Raw genomic sequence first — 14,757 nt, 5'->3', positions numbered from 1 at the left:
TGTAACTGTCAAAAATTCTGCAGACTGCATGGTTTGGGCAGGATCATATTACATGCTATAACAAGCTTGCTTTTGCATGGTACTAGCAAACCACTAGCCCAAAGAGGAAGAGTCTCTTAGTTATAACAGAAAGAAGGAAACACATGAAAGAAAGGAAGACCCTTGCTTCCCTTTCTGTAACAATGTGGCTGTAGGGGAGGGAATCAGGTATCTCAAAGGCACATCCAAAGCTTCTAGCAGTTGCTGTGCAAACCCCTGTTCAAGCAGACCTGTCATAGCTGATGGTCCCCCACGTTGTTCCTGACCTTGATGAGGATCAGCATGTCTTCTAGATCCTTGCCATCCCACTTATCAAAGGGCTCAAGAAGCTGGAGACGCTGGCTGGTGGGGCTCACATCCACACGCTGCCCACTGCCATCCTTGGGAGGGTACTGATAGGTGTCCTGGCCTGGGTCAAACTCCTTCCAAACAAGAAAGGAAATCATCAGCCTCAGCCACTCCCAACAGCACGTGAAGAACAAGCCAATACACGCAACTGCACCCATTCTAGCTCTACCACCATGTGTTAAGAAAGAGGTCAGTGCGTGTAAGTTCCCTCAGTGTAAATAAAACACTGCTAGTGTCAGGTCTTCCCTCCCTCTGCCCCCAGACAGAGCAGTTACCAGCTTGGGCAGCTCATCTGCATCAGGAGCTTCTAGTTTAAACTTCTTCCCATCTGCTCCTGTCAAGTAATCTGTCTCAGGGTTAAACTTCAGAGTGCCAGCAATGGACAGGGCTGTGACAATCTGAAAGAAAATAAAATTACAAATTTAAAGGCATATTCTACCTCCCATCACTATATCTGAAAGTCCTTCATGTAAGTCTCAAAGCCACCACCAGGCTACTAAACAAGGCACACTGGGGTACCCTGAAATATTGCACAGCCCCTCCTCTGGCTGTTTCTTACCTCTGGAGAAGTCACAAATGCATGGGTCTCTGGATTGGCATCATTGCGGCCTGTGAAATTCCTGTTGTAGGACGTAACGATTGTATTTTTCTCTCCTTTCTTGATGTCCTTCCTGTGAATGAAGCAAACATGCTCATCAGATCCAAATGGAATACTGCTTCTAGATGTCTCACTGCTAGAATCCTCCAGCTTGGTTTTGGAAGCATCACTACCTTAGAAACATGAGCTGGTGCCTGTACATGCTTTCCTCCCATAAGCAGAGATCCAAAATGAATGAATGCAAACCCAAGTCAAACACTGATTCTTGCAATAGTTTTCACAGCCCATATTGTTCACTGTTGAACTGTCTAAACAATAATCAACTAAGCACACTGCCTTTGGATATCCCATGGTCAGCTGTGATAAAGCAACATAAGAATGTGCCTCCCCTCCCTTCTATTGGGCATTACTCTCCCTGCCACTCCAATGACTGAAGTTGGACCAATTCATTTTTTCGTATTTTAAAAGGATGATAAAACTTCAGTCCACTCTCTCACAGACAACAAATCTTTCTCCTCATTCTTTGCCTTCTACAAAAAGCCTCCAGAATGTGTGTCCATTCTGCAGCTTTATTCACCTAAAGGATCAGTATAAATCTGTAGTCCTTTTTGCCTCCTCCAGTACATATCAGACAGCTAGGGCCAGTTAGTTTTTAAACATTTAATTACCAGTGTATTGTATTTACAGTCAAATCAGGCTTCACAGAGCATTTTGGGAGCTAAGAGATACAAAGTTATAGTGAGGTCCATGTTTCATTTTACCTGTCCCACTGGCCAATGCATGGTCCACAAGCATTAGCAAGAACCAGCCCTCCAACTTCTCGCAGGATTTTTGCCTGAGGGCAGAAAACAACTTTGTTACTGTAGAATGCCTGGAATGAGTTTCTGGGGTTGCTCTTTCAGGGAAAGAAGACACTAACAGGAAGCACCGAGCCTGAGAAAATGCCCTTCCTTGTTTCAATTTTGAGTCACTTTTATAAATACATGGGGTTTGTCCCCAGTAAAACTATAAGCTAACTGGGGCAGAGCACAGAATGACTTGCCACAATGTTCCCATTTTCTGCCTGCTTCAACTTGAGCAATTCAGCTACTTACAGACATTTGACTGAAGGGCAGTGTCTAGTCTGATTAATATTCTATTGATTTCATGTCCATGTAAGGAGAAAACTAGTAACAGTGCAGGCAATATATGTGTGCCTGCTCAGTCTACTCAGCAAACAACTCAATTAAGGGGTCAGCTGGTAAGGACAGGTATGACTTGAAAGGTAGGACTTGGCTGGAAGAGCCATCAAGCATTGGCTGGGCATATCCATATGTAAAGACTTGGTCCTCACATTATGACAGCATCTAACATTTACTAAATAGTAAAGCTAATTAAAACAACATTTTTCTGCACAGAAAAAAGGAAGAAAGTATGTAATGGCTCCTCAACAGAAGCATTCCTTTTAAAGCCAATATGAGTTTTGCCATAAGTTCTAAATTGAGAGCCACCTTCCAACAAAAGGGCGTGCTCTCTTTATAAATTGGGATAAAAGTGGATTGCAGCCGTTTGTCAGCCATGGCCATCTACAGAATCCCAGGAGCATTAGGCATCCCTTGCTCTGCATAGTTATCTCCTCAGGGCCCCAGATCCTGACAACTCCCTGAGCTTTGTTCAGTTCTAATCCTGTTGCATGCCCAGGTAGTAAAGGTATCAGGTCAAAACATTGTCAATATGAATGCAGGACCCACAGGCACAGTAGCACAAGACCAGTTACTACATCAGCAATTGCACCTCCAGCAATAAGTGAAGACGAAGTTTAGGAGGTTTCCATTAGTTAATTGTGGCCCCCTGGGAACTGTCCTAAAGAATTGAACCCTTTCTGTTTGAAGTGCAAAGAGCAGCCATACTCACATAACCGTCTCTTTCAATGGTGGCACGGATCTGCTCTGACCCTGGTGTGATTGTGAACATGGATTTGCACTTCAATCCATGCGCCAGTGCCTGTTTTGCCACTGCTGCAGAGCGTCCCATGTCCTCATAGCTGGAGTTGGTGCAGCTGCCAATCAAGCCTGGGGTGTTTGACAGAAACAGGGTGGTGGTTACTGCAGCCCTGGTACTTGGAAGATTCTCCCTGACCCGTCTCCCGGAAGAACAAACAAGGGACAACCACCTTTTCTGTTGATAAGGAATCTGAAAGGGCTTCAGGAACTAACACTGCCAAGTCTCCCAGCAATATACTGTGTCCAGCTCTGAAGGTTGCACAGTCAGAACACACTACCCAGTCACTAGTCTAATCTAACTAGGTTATTGTTTTACAAGACCTCAGTGTCACCTACTTGCACTTTGGTTAAATAACCAAAGAGAGGTATTGTTCCACAAAGACAGAAAAAGCTTCAAATCAAGATGGCAAGAAATGGAGGAAATTATGAAAAGAAAATATCTTTGTTGTAGTATGAAGACCACATGAGGACATGCTTTACCATCCTGACAGCATTCTGGTGCTAAGCAGCAAAATAAAAATTCTCTTTCGGTTACAGCTGCTGTAACTGTATCCTATTTGTAACATTATCATGTAATACACTTCCCACCTGGGATATGGCTTTACAATGTATTTTCATTCTTTTCATTCCTTCCTCCACTCCATGAGCAACAGTTGAGAAGCCAGCCCACAAGTTCCATCCCAAAAGCAAGTACATAAATTTCCAAGCCTGCTTTTTTAGGACAGCAAGTACTAACTTTACTACATCCCAAGAGTTCAACAGCCAACTTCTGGGAGTGCTAACAATCATGATCCTGACAAATCTCTGCAACAGGCAAATCCATGCCACAGACTTTAACAAAAGCCATCTTCAATGGATAACATTCCTGTCAATTCAAGCATTCAAAAGTTTCAAAAATAGAAGAAAACCTGGTCTACCTCTGGAGATTAAAATCCCTCCTACTATCCTGGATCTCATCCTACACACTTGGCCCAATGAGGTCACTATGTTTCCCAGAAAATTTTTACGGTCATGAAGAGATGACACTGCATAAAGGTCAAAGGACATACAGCAGCAGTGAAAAAACTGGATCCCAAGCTATGTGACCAACAACTTATCCCAACACAACAATGTTTATGCCACAAGTATGAAGGCAAAGGAAAGAGCAAATGCTACCCACCAACTCTGATATCAACAGGCCAGCCCTCCTTTTCTGCCACAGCACCAATATCTGACACAGGGTGCGCCAGGTCTGGTGTGAAAGGTCCATTGATATGTGGTTTCAGCTTTAAGAAACAGCGACAAAGTCAGAAATCACAGTAACAAAGAATAACGCCAAAACACAGCAGCAAATCAATTCCTTTCACAGCTCTATCTGAAAGTTGTTTAACTAGGATTCTCCTACACAAACGCTGGAGCACAAGCTGTCAGTGAAGCAGACCTGAATGTATTTTAAATGTTCTAGCATAGCACCAGGGGTATTGCATCAAACTCCCAGCTTGGTCCTCGTTCACACAAAGCAGAGTCATGTCACAGCAATCAAGATGGCAAGAAGAAAGGAAGCCTTACCTCACTGAGGTTGATTTCTATCACCTGGTCATACTGACAACCAGAATCTGGTACCAAGTGCTGCTTGAATTCATCTGCTAGTGCAGCTATATCTGGAATAAAAATAAGAAAGATCTGAAAAGTGCAGCAAATACGAGGGAGGAAAAAAAACGTCTAAAACAACTAAACATGATAGGGGCCCACTGGGTAATTGCTCAGGCGCTTCATCTACAGACTCCCTGCTTGTAGAAGATGACCTACAGGACCACACAAGGTCAAAACTCACATCAGACAACACTGTAGGAGGATACTGCTCCCAGAATACATCTTCAGTTGAACCCAAAGTTCTACACACTTCAATCCCCAAATTCTCTTACCAGCTCGCCCCGTCTTGCCCAGGTATTTCTTCATGCGTTCATTGTAAGGGAAGATGGACGTGGTAGCTCCAATTTCAGCCCCCATGTTACAGATTGTTGCCATTCCTAGAGAAGTGGGAGAAGAGACCACGGGGTCAAATGAGAAAGTCCAAGGCCACCCAATTCTCCAAAAGTCAGTATATGCAAAAGATGGCAAAGCTAAGAGAGATCAGGCCATCAGCCAGAGAAACCTAAAGCCACAGCTGAGAGGACACTGACAACATAATGGCTGGGTCAGCCCCTACATTTCGGATCAATACAGTGCCTGCAATCAGACTCTTGTGGAAGTAATGAGCCAGAACTTACACTGACACCTGCAGACACTGCAGTGTCTGCTATCTGAACTGAGTGTCCTGTCCCTCTCTGTTATCTCATTTATCTTTACTGGAGGAACCAGACATTTGTGAGAAATTTAATGGACTGAATAAGATGCTTCCAGTGACAGAACACAAAAAAATCCCAAATATTTGCTCACAGCACTGAGATCAACCACCCCTTTTAAGAACACAGCAATGAAGCTGTAGAAGCTCCTGTTTTACATTTAACAAGCTAGAAACAGATATAAAATTCCTCTGATTTCACAGAAGAAAAATCTCAAATTGCTGTCAGTTTGTATAACCAAGTATTCCAAGTTGCAGCCAAGCCATGCAAATTGAGAGAAGTCCAGCTTGAAGGCTGCACCTCAAGCTAAAGGAAGACACATCTCTTCCAATTTGGTCCTAAGTAGCATATTACAGAGAATTCCAACTTTTGCTAATTCAAATTCATCACCCAAGATCCACAATTAGCTAGTATAAACTGCATGTTACAAACTGCTTTCTGGTCTCAAAACCTCTGCTCTTTGTTTAGCAACTGTCACACATATACTCCCATTAACCTGTTTTTCTATTCACAGTCTATTTCAGGCTGAAATGAAAATGTATTTCTTTATCGCTGACATCTCCACTCTCTAAGTATGCACTGGAATACATCCCCCCTTATTCTTATCCTGACACACCATCTTACAGGATTCTTCACAATTAACCATTTCATTGTCTCAAAATCACAAGATTTAATGAAGAGAGGTCACTTTCTCACTGAGAGGGAGTGCTATCTCATTACACCACTCTTACAGTTTGCAACGTACAAACTGCTGGGCCAGGCTAAGGGAAAACATTTAGTAATTCTTGTCTGACTCCCTTCCCAGCCTCCACAGATAGCTCAACACCCAGCTCCACCAACAATCCACTCAGAGAAGAGATCTGTGTTGACGTACCTGTGCAGGAGATTGAATCCACACCAGGCCCATGGTATTCAATGATGGCGCCCGTTCCACCCTTGACAGTGAGGATGCCAGCTACTTTCAGGATCACGTCTTTAGGAGAAGTCCAGCCTGAGAGCTTTCCAGTCAGTTTTACACCAATAACCTGAGCAACATCAATGAAGGAAAAAAAATACTGACATCACTTCCTATCAGAAAGGTAACAGTATATAGTTCTCCTGTCACGCTGCAATAGTATCTGGTGCCTTATACACACAGTGCTTGAAAATCAATGCTCCTTACACATCATATATCTCACTCTTGGCATCAAAGCTTAGTATTCCTTCTGCTCCTACCTTTGGGCATTTGAGCTCCCAAGGGATTCCTGCCATGACATCCACAGCATCAGCTCCACCCACACCGATGCAGATTCCCCCCAAGCCACCTCCATTGGGGGTGTGTGAATCTGTGCCGATCAGCATAACCCCAGGGTAGGAGTAGTTCTCCAGAATGATCTGAAAATAAAAATTGATTGTTTGTTTGCTTGTTTTGTGGGAAAGGAGGGGGAAGACAAAAGAAAGAAAACAAGAACAGGAGTTTAGATCAGTTTGCATTTGCAGATTTCAGTAGGAAGAAAACAACTGAATTTGGATTGGATTGGAAATTCTCTTTTGTTTCAAACTCCTTGTGGAGTTTGTAATGTACCAAGGTACCAAGTCTCAGCCCCAGGATCCTTGCTCATCCCAGGACAATAAAAAAATTAGAAAACAATCTCCTCTTTTTCCTTCCAGTTTAGGCTTTTGCTAAGGTGCTACCTTTGCTAGAGCTCAAGAGTCTGTTCCATAATCTCCATACCCTTAATTAACAGCTGAGCAAGTCACTTATCCAGTGCTAGTGAGACTTTCTGTAGCCTTTGCGCTCCCGTAGCAGTAACAGGCTCCTCCAATCCACTGCCAGCAAAAACTTATTTATGTAGAACTTCTCACCGAGACACCAAAAGGCTACCCTTCCCTTATTGCTGCTACCAGCTCCATGCAAGACTTTTCAACTATTAACAAAACTACAAGACCATTCTTTGATGAAAAAATGAGATTTCTGTGGTAGCAATATTGTAGATAACTCAAGCTAATGAACTTCCCACCAACACTAGGACAACCTTTATGGGAAGCACATGCATCTCACAGCACATGCATCACATGCAGAACAGCTTGAACAGAACTAAGGAAGTCCTTTACCAAAAAAACAAGGCTTTGAGAACTTTTAGCTTTATACTCTTGTAGCCACATTATCATATTTCTGTGAGAAAGGTCACTTTCAAGGCCCCACTTTGGCAGAGTTGCACTCTGAAGCTATCCACGAGGACCAGTTTCCTCCAGCCAGAGAAAGTCAGCCACAAGAAGACTGTAACCACAGCACGGAGATATGTTGCCGCGTGACAGACGTTACAAGTGGTTTCAGGACACAAATGACCCGAGGTGTTCCCATAACCTTTTGAAAAGTTCAGTTCATCTGCTGCGTCACATTAAGTTCAGGTAGCCTTAGTAACTCATTTTGCAGCTAAGAAAACATAGCAGAGAGCTCTTGACTGCACCTGGTCACAAGTTCCCTGCTGACAGGATGCTTACCAATCATCCATTCTCCACTCCTTTTGCTTCATGCTGCTCTTCAACTTATGCTGCCTGACACTCAGAGGAACTATGAAAAATGACTAGTGGACCCTCAAAGCAAACCAACCAGAATCAAGTTAGGGACAACCTGACAAAGGTGCTGGTTTTAAAAAAAAACAAGAAAGCCTCATTAAGTGGTAAATTTTCCTGGTACTGTCATGTTCTTTTTTTAGATTCAAGTGTAATAAAAAGAGAATTTCAGACTTGGAAACTGTTTTGTGTTTTATTCAAATTCACCTAGCAACTCCTCATGTGTTGCCACTCTTGAGTACTTGAAGTATGCTGCTCTGTTGCGTCCTCAAATACTCTTCTGGATTTTAGAAACTAAATGCATACATAATAACCCTAAAAAAAGTATGTTCCCAAGGCTGCTTTCCTTACCACCAACAGCAATTCACATTAACCCAGCTTCATGGCCTCACCTTACTGTCTCAATTGTACAAAGAAGAGCCAGCCCACAAGCAGTTAAGGTATTTCAAGCTTCTATGATTCACATGACATGCTGTTGGCACCACCTAATGACACATCAGGTTACAGTTTGACCAAAATAACCTTTAAAAAAACCCCACTGTTGTCAAGATAATTGAGAGAGAGAAAGTAAGAAACCTCGCCTGCCTCAAGCAAAACAAGTGGTTTCCCTAAACTGGTGAAATTCTCTTAAGGGTTTGTACTTGAGCTCCCTCTCCACCCTAAGGTAAAAGACCCACTGCATTTTCAAAGACTGCAAACACACACACTTTACCTGGTGAATGATTCCTGACCCAGGTTTCCAGAATCCCACTCCATACTTGGCACCAGCTGTTGACAGAAAGTTGTACACCTCCTGGTTTATGTCCTATTCACACAGAAAAGTACAGAGCATTAGTACCACATTTTGTTCTTCCATACATCAAAAGTTCATTCAGACACGTTCCCTTCTCTCACATGCCTGCCTGTAGCTTGCTTCCAGTTTTGCAGCAGCTAGAGGGAGGTGCACATCATTTTTAAAACCAAAAGGTTAAGATTAAGACTGTTTGACAGACAGTTGTAACAGGCCATTTAATTTCATCCCACCTGTAGCTCTACTAAAAGCATCTTTTTTTAGTTTCTAATTCCAAACAGCTCAACTTAAGGAAAACGCTGCCAATAAGGCATTTAAAAATGCTGTGCTTACTTTTCCTATTCTCAGGGGCTTTATTTAAGCCTGTTTCCTTCACTCATTCTAGCCCCTCCTTCCTTCTCTACCAGGTGTTCTTTTTCCTGTACAGATACTTTGGAGACATTTCAAATCCCTTAGATAAATATTATGGCTTTATTTTTACAGATTAAGAAATGGAACTGGAAGTTGTTCACTGCCAGGGGAGTTGGTGAGTGTCATTTGTCATTCTAGCAACTCCCCTCTTTGAGACTCACACAATGCTGCCTTTCTTGCTGCACTGTCACCATTGTTGGTGGAGGTCACACCGTGAAAATTGCTTGTGAGAAAAACCATAGTTGCCAAGGAAGTATGACACTATTATATTCTAACAGTTTTTGGCAGAAGAGTGCTGGAGTAGATAAGATAAGCACTAGAGAGAGAGAATTTCTTAAAGACTGTTCTCATGCAGCTAAGCTTCAGAATAAAGGGAAAGGGGAAACGAGATAATTGAAGAATTGTCTCAGCACACATTTGCTGAAGTTTCCCAAGAGGCAGCAGCAGCTCTTTAAGCCTCATTTTCCACTGGGAGTTGGATCACTCCACTCTGTTTGTGCATCCCTCCCCCAGTAAATCTAAACCACCCTCTGGCCCGCCAGCATTCACTGTGTGCCAACTGGCAGCAGCAGAAGCCAGTCAGAAGAAGGCAGGACCTTTACTTGCTCTGCTCAGAGTAGATGGCAAAGAAGGGACTCAGCTCAATTTAAGGCTGCAGCAAATATAATTGCACCATTGAGAATAAATGCAGGAATAGGGGAAAGGGGAAAATAGGAGGTGAACGGGAGAAAAGAAACTGTCTGATTTAGTTAAGTCTCAAACTGTTAATTCCACAACTTAGGACTGAGACAAGCAGAGCAAGAGCTCCCCAAATCCCTCCTGAGTGGTACAAGTTGCTTTATTGTGGCCCACCGAAGAAAGCCAAAAGCAGATACTTTAACACCACAAGTTTCTGAGAATAGATGTGGACAAAAATCTTAAAATGCAGCTGACCCCTGCTTACTGTTTGTAAATTCTGGTATCAAACATTCAAGGTTCAATTCCACCTGGCTCTGACAGTGGACTTAGTCCACTCAGAGCAACAAGATTTCCTTGGCAGATGCATTGTGGTATGTTGGTCAAAGGTAATGTGTCTATATACTACAGAAGCTCATTTGGGGAGGAATAAGCAGTAAAACAATTGAGTAGAAAATTTTTAAATGGCAGTGAATCAGCAGCTGGACTTTGAAATTCCCAAATAAAACCCAACATTCTCCATACTTTTACACACATTTATACTATACCCATGAGCTGTGAAAGCTGCACATGATTCAGTTATTATATCAGCAAATGGTTTGGGAAAGTAACTACTTGCCTCCCCCTCACAGGATGCACCAGTGCAATGCAGACATATGTTCATTAAGTTTTTCACACCGCCATACTGCAACATAGAGTAATCTGACTTCCTTTTTTTTTGCCTTGAAATATTTTTTTTCTCTCTTTTAGCTGAAATATCTTCTCTCTCCAGAACACACATGATCTGGGCTTCCATCACTAACAACTTAAGACTAGCTTTTCCCACATTCATGGTTCTTTAAACCATGTAATGGATGAATCTGAGCTGAAAACCTCCAAAAAATCCATTTAGTCTGTTTCTTCACTGCATCTGACCACCACAGGCAATCTGTTACCATATCCGACTCTCCTTCTGGGAAAAAAATTAAAATAAGCTCTTCCTTCAACTGGAAGGACATTTTCAAATAGACAGAAGTTAAGTCTCTGCAATAGTGACCTTGGCTCTTTTAAGATCCTTTTCACCACCTGACTGGGCCTCGATGAGGTGGTCACAGTGGATGGTGGAAGGCACAGCCACTTTTGGCAGCCCGCTGCTGATGAACTGAAGCATTGCCATCTGAGCTGTGGCATCCTGCATGGCCACGCGGTCTGGCCGCAAGCGCAGATAGGTCTTGCCGCGCTCAATCTCCTGCTTTGCTGGGTCATCCAGGTGTCCATATACGATCTTCTCGGACAAGGTCAGAGGGCGGTCAAGCCTGGGGAGAGTAATTTTAGAATCTGCATCTTGGGTATTTCAACATTTGCCCTTTTAAGCAAGTAACAAAATGCTTCCCTATATTGCTCAGATTGTTAAGACCTTTTAGCACACAGAAACCTTCGTGCTTTCTTACAGCAGTAAAATATCAACTTGCACATGGTTAAAATAAGAGTTCAGTTCATAAAGTTCAAAAACATATGAACTGATGTCATTTTACACTTTCTTTTCTAATCTTCCCATACTGTAAAAAAAGCATTGACTGCTCACTTCTTGAGTCATACTTCAGGACAGCAAAAGTAGAGGCGAGACAGAGGTCAGACTCAATTCACAAATACCAGATCCCACAGCAAATACAACTAAGTCGAGTTTTGTGACCTCAGACCTTTCATCCAGTAGCTGTATCAGCTGAGGAATCTATTTATGTATGTAGCAAGATCTTCTGAGAGGTAACTAAATCAACTCCCCAAACTGAAATGAGAGCTACCACATTTAACAAGGGACACAAAGACTAAAGGACAAGTCATGCAAACCACTGACACAGCAAGTGGAGCAGGAATGACAAATTATCAGGCACACAAGCTTCTATCAGCAGATTAAGGTCACTATGTTTACACATGCTATGAATTCCTAGCCTAACACCTACAGCAGAAGACAGAGCAAAGAAGCATTAGCCTATAACACCCATTGCCCACATGCTGCTGCCCCAGAAAGAAGCAAGGCCAATGTGAAGACTCCTCAACTAGGGTATTAAATAAAGAGGATGAAGCCCTTTCTAGCACCTCCTCTGCACTGGCCTGGTTCTCTGCATGTTGCAGTGCTTCAAAATATCCTTCAACCCTTCCCACAGTGCCCCACCACTATGAGGAGACATTACAACTCATGCTTCACTACATTTACAACTGCCTCTGTTCAGTGCTGCTTTCCCTGGTAAACACTCCTTGTGCCAGGGCCCCACAATATTTTTTTCTTCCTCTCCTGCCATTGCAGAGAGCTCAGTTCAATACACTGACCCCTCCCTTCTTCCCTTCTCCACTCTTACCTCTTACGGACAATGTTGATGTTCTTCTCCAGCTTTTCATAATTTATGTATTCATTAGGTTCAAAGTGGCTCATGGCCACCTTGGCCCGCTGGCACAGGACAGGAGCAACATGGTAGCGTCGTACCCCACTATTCAAGGCATGCTGAAAAAAGGAGAGTATTAGCACTGGAAGCCTGCAGAGTGAATTTTTGTAATATATCAATTGTTACAGTATCAAAAACGTTTTTCAGTTTTTGTTACTGGTATTTTACAGACCAAGGAACTGAAAAAATTACAAAGGTTTTCAAAGGTACCCAAATACATTTCATCATACAATGATGCATATTATCTTAAACAGTGAGACACCACAGTACCCAGAACAAGTAGCATTTACTAAATTATTCCACATTTTTATTTGTTGCACCAGATGCCTTATGCTTTCAAATGAGAAATCTGCCTTCAGGCAATGCTGAGCCAGTCCTCAAGAAAGCACAAGTTTGCCATACTCCTGACACATCAGAGTCATGGTGGAGAAGAACCAATGCTGCTTCTAAAGCAAACTATCCCTAGGTTTGTATTCGCTTGCTGGCATTGAGTTGACACAGAAGGACTGGCAGGTGTCACAGCATGAATCTGAGTGGACAGGCCTCCGTTCCACCACCACACACTAAGTGTCCTAGGCAGAGTCACTCCATACTGCTACAAAATTTATTGAATTCTCTCAAGGAGACTTCGTGTAAAGGCCTGATCTACAATGTAATACAGAGCAGCAGAAGCAGGATATGGAAAAAACACACTAGCTCCACCAGCCTGGCTGCACAGACCCAGGCGATCTTTTCCTCTCTCTCACAAAGGCACCCTGACCTTCTGACCTTTCACCTCAAAAAAAAAAAAAAAAATCCTTGCACTCACTACAGGTGAGTTAACTGCATGACAAGTGAACTATACTGTGAGCTAAATGCATTAGCAGAAAGTGCCAGGGAAAAAAAAAAAAAGCCCAAATTTCACTTGGCAGCCTCCACAGTGAGAAAGTTTCCTGGAACACAGGAGAAGGGCAGGCTGTGGTGAGGCACCTTTACAGCACCTGACCTGAAAGAGACAGCTCAGTGCCCAGGGCTAAAAGCTCTCACGCAGCTTTGAAAACTGAGTCAGACAGCAGCCTCCATAAAAACTTCCAAGGATTTGGCACATGCATTTCTTACATGCTTTCAAAGTCTCACTCACCAGCACTAGAAGTCTGGAAACAGGCTTAATAAAAGAGTCCAGAGTTCTTCCTCCTCCAGTATTACACCTTAATCCTGCTTTTTCTATTCATCCGCTACTTCAGAGTTACAAAGTTTTGATAAGTACAGATTAATAAACGTAGCAGTATTACATTAAACACCCCTTTTGCATGTGTGATTGTAAATATTCCTTGTTCAGAACACAATCATTATACCTACTACTGTTTTTTTTTCCTTACCACTGTCAAAAAACCTAGTTAATTCTTTAAACCTGTTCAAGCACTTTAATGCTTCCCTGTGAATGTTTTCCAGCTTTCTTATTAACAGTATTGTAAAGATTGCCTGAAATAATCACTATCAAAGAGACTTCACCAATTTTTAGCCCAATGTCTTGTTTTATTATCCTTTGGATAACACATCTTTGCAAAAAAAATTTTGGGAAAGGCAGGCAAGATCCCACTAATCAGCGCACTAGCAATAAGAGTGTAATTTGCATTTTTTCCAAACTATCCTAAGCTATTTTACAAAGAGCTTTTGGTAGAAGCAGGACCAACCTACAGCAGCTGCACACCACTGTCATGAAAGAATATCTGAGGAAAGTGAACCTGGTGGTACAAAGAGGGCACTGCTCCTCCATGAGTGCATGGGAAACCCAGTCATCAAATTTCACTGTGCTGCACTTTAACCTTAGAACTTCCAGAACTTATCACAGGTGTCAGACTTAAAACCTTTCCTTCTTCCACCAGCAAAAAAAAACCTGGAAAAAAACCCCAGAACAACCACCCACACCAAATCAAACACCACTCAGCTTCTCATTGTTTAATATACAAACTAGGCAAAGCTGCTCTTTACCTAGTAGCTGCATAACTTTTATGTTTGCTTTGTTCTGGCCTTTTTTTTTTTTTTTTAACCTCATAAGATATTCACAGTTTTGTGAAAGTCTCCAACTGCTGGAGTGGCTGGAAAAAAGCCCCACTGAGCTATTTAATCACTGTTCATGGAAAAATAATCTCTTACCCAGGCCAGGAAATGTATTGTGGTTTAATGCAGTAATTTCTTCTTAATTCATCATAGAGAAGAACAATATGCAAATAAAAGTAACAGCAGAGGCTTCATAGTATCTTAGTCTTGCCTGGGACCAAAGTTGATTAAAACAGAAATCTGAAGCAAGGCACTCCAAAAAGAGGTACAACAAAACTTTTCAGACAAAATTCAGGTAAAATCTTTTCAATTTGAACACAGAGGTCTATGGGTCTTTTCACTTCATGAAATAGCACAAGGAAATGTAATATTTTTTCTAATACTGTGTCAGTGTTCAGCCAGTAATCTCAAAATCAGCAATACAAAGTAGTTGAATCCTGCTGACCACAGCTTCAGGCTACCAGAAGCAGGAAGAGCATGTTTAAGGTGAAGGATTCTGTGTGGACCTGGAGAAGTCTGTAAAACTGAAGGTCTGTTTCTGTAATGGCCAATATGACCCAGGGAAGATAACTGC

At 42.4% G+C, this 14,757-nt stretch overlaps 1 protein-coding gene across 2 annotated transcripts in view; it reads right to left on the bottom strand.

Annotated features, from left to right (window-relative positions):
* Window positions 1-14,757, bottom strand: part of ACO2 (aconitase 2) — a 31,050-nt gene that overhangs the window by 4,157 nt on the left and 12,136 nt on the right. For both annotated transcript variants that reach the window (XM_056513876.1, XM_056513870.1), the window contains exons 2-14: window positions 12,060-12,202; window positions 10,760-11,018; window positions 8,560-8,652; window positions 6,507-6,665; window positions 6,166-6,316; window positions 4,872-4,976; window positions 4,516-4,607; window positions 4,127-4,232; window positions 2,879-3,036; window positions 1,747-1,820; window positions 947-1,058; window positions 663-785; window positions 306-461 (exon numbers count right to left, since the gene is read on the bottom strand). In XM_056513876.1, coding sequence (XP_056369851.1) covers window positions 306-461; window positions 663-785; window positions 947-1,058; window positions 1,747-1,820; window positions 2,879-3,036; window positions 4,127-4,232; window positions 4,516-4,607; window positions 4,872-4,976; window positions 6,166-6,316; window positions 6,507-6,665; window positions 8,560-8,652; window positions 10,760-11,018; window positions 12,060-12,133 — 1,662 coding nt within the window. In that variant the 5' untranslated portion in view covers window positions 12,134-12,202. The remainder of the gene's footprint in view (window positions 1-305; window positions 462-662; window positions 786-946; window positions 1,059-1,746; window positions 1,821-2,878; window positions 3,037-4,126; window positions 4,233-4,515; window positions 4,608-4,871; window positions 4,977-6,165; window positions 6,317-6,506; window positions 6,666-8,559; window positions 8,653-10,759; window positions 11,019-12,059; window positions 12,203-14,757) is intronic.

The sequence above is a fragment of the Oenanthe melanoleuca genome, chromosome 1A (assembly GCF_029582105.1).
Source record: "Oenanthe melanoleuca isolate GR-GAL-2019-014 chromosome 1A, OMel1.0, whole genome shotgun sequence".
Classification (NCBI taxonomy): domain Eukaryota; kingdom Metazoa; phylum Chordata; class Aves; order Passeriformes; family Muscicapidae; genus Oenanthe; species Oenanthe melanoleuca.
This window is presented reverse-complemented; position numbering and strand designations above follow the sequence as displayed.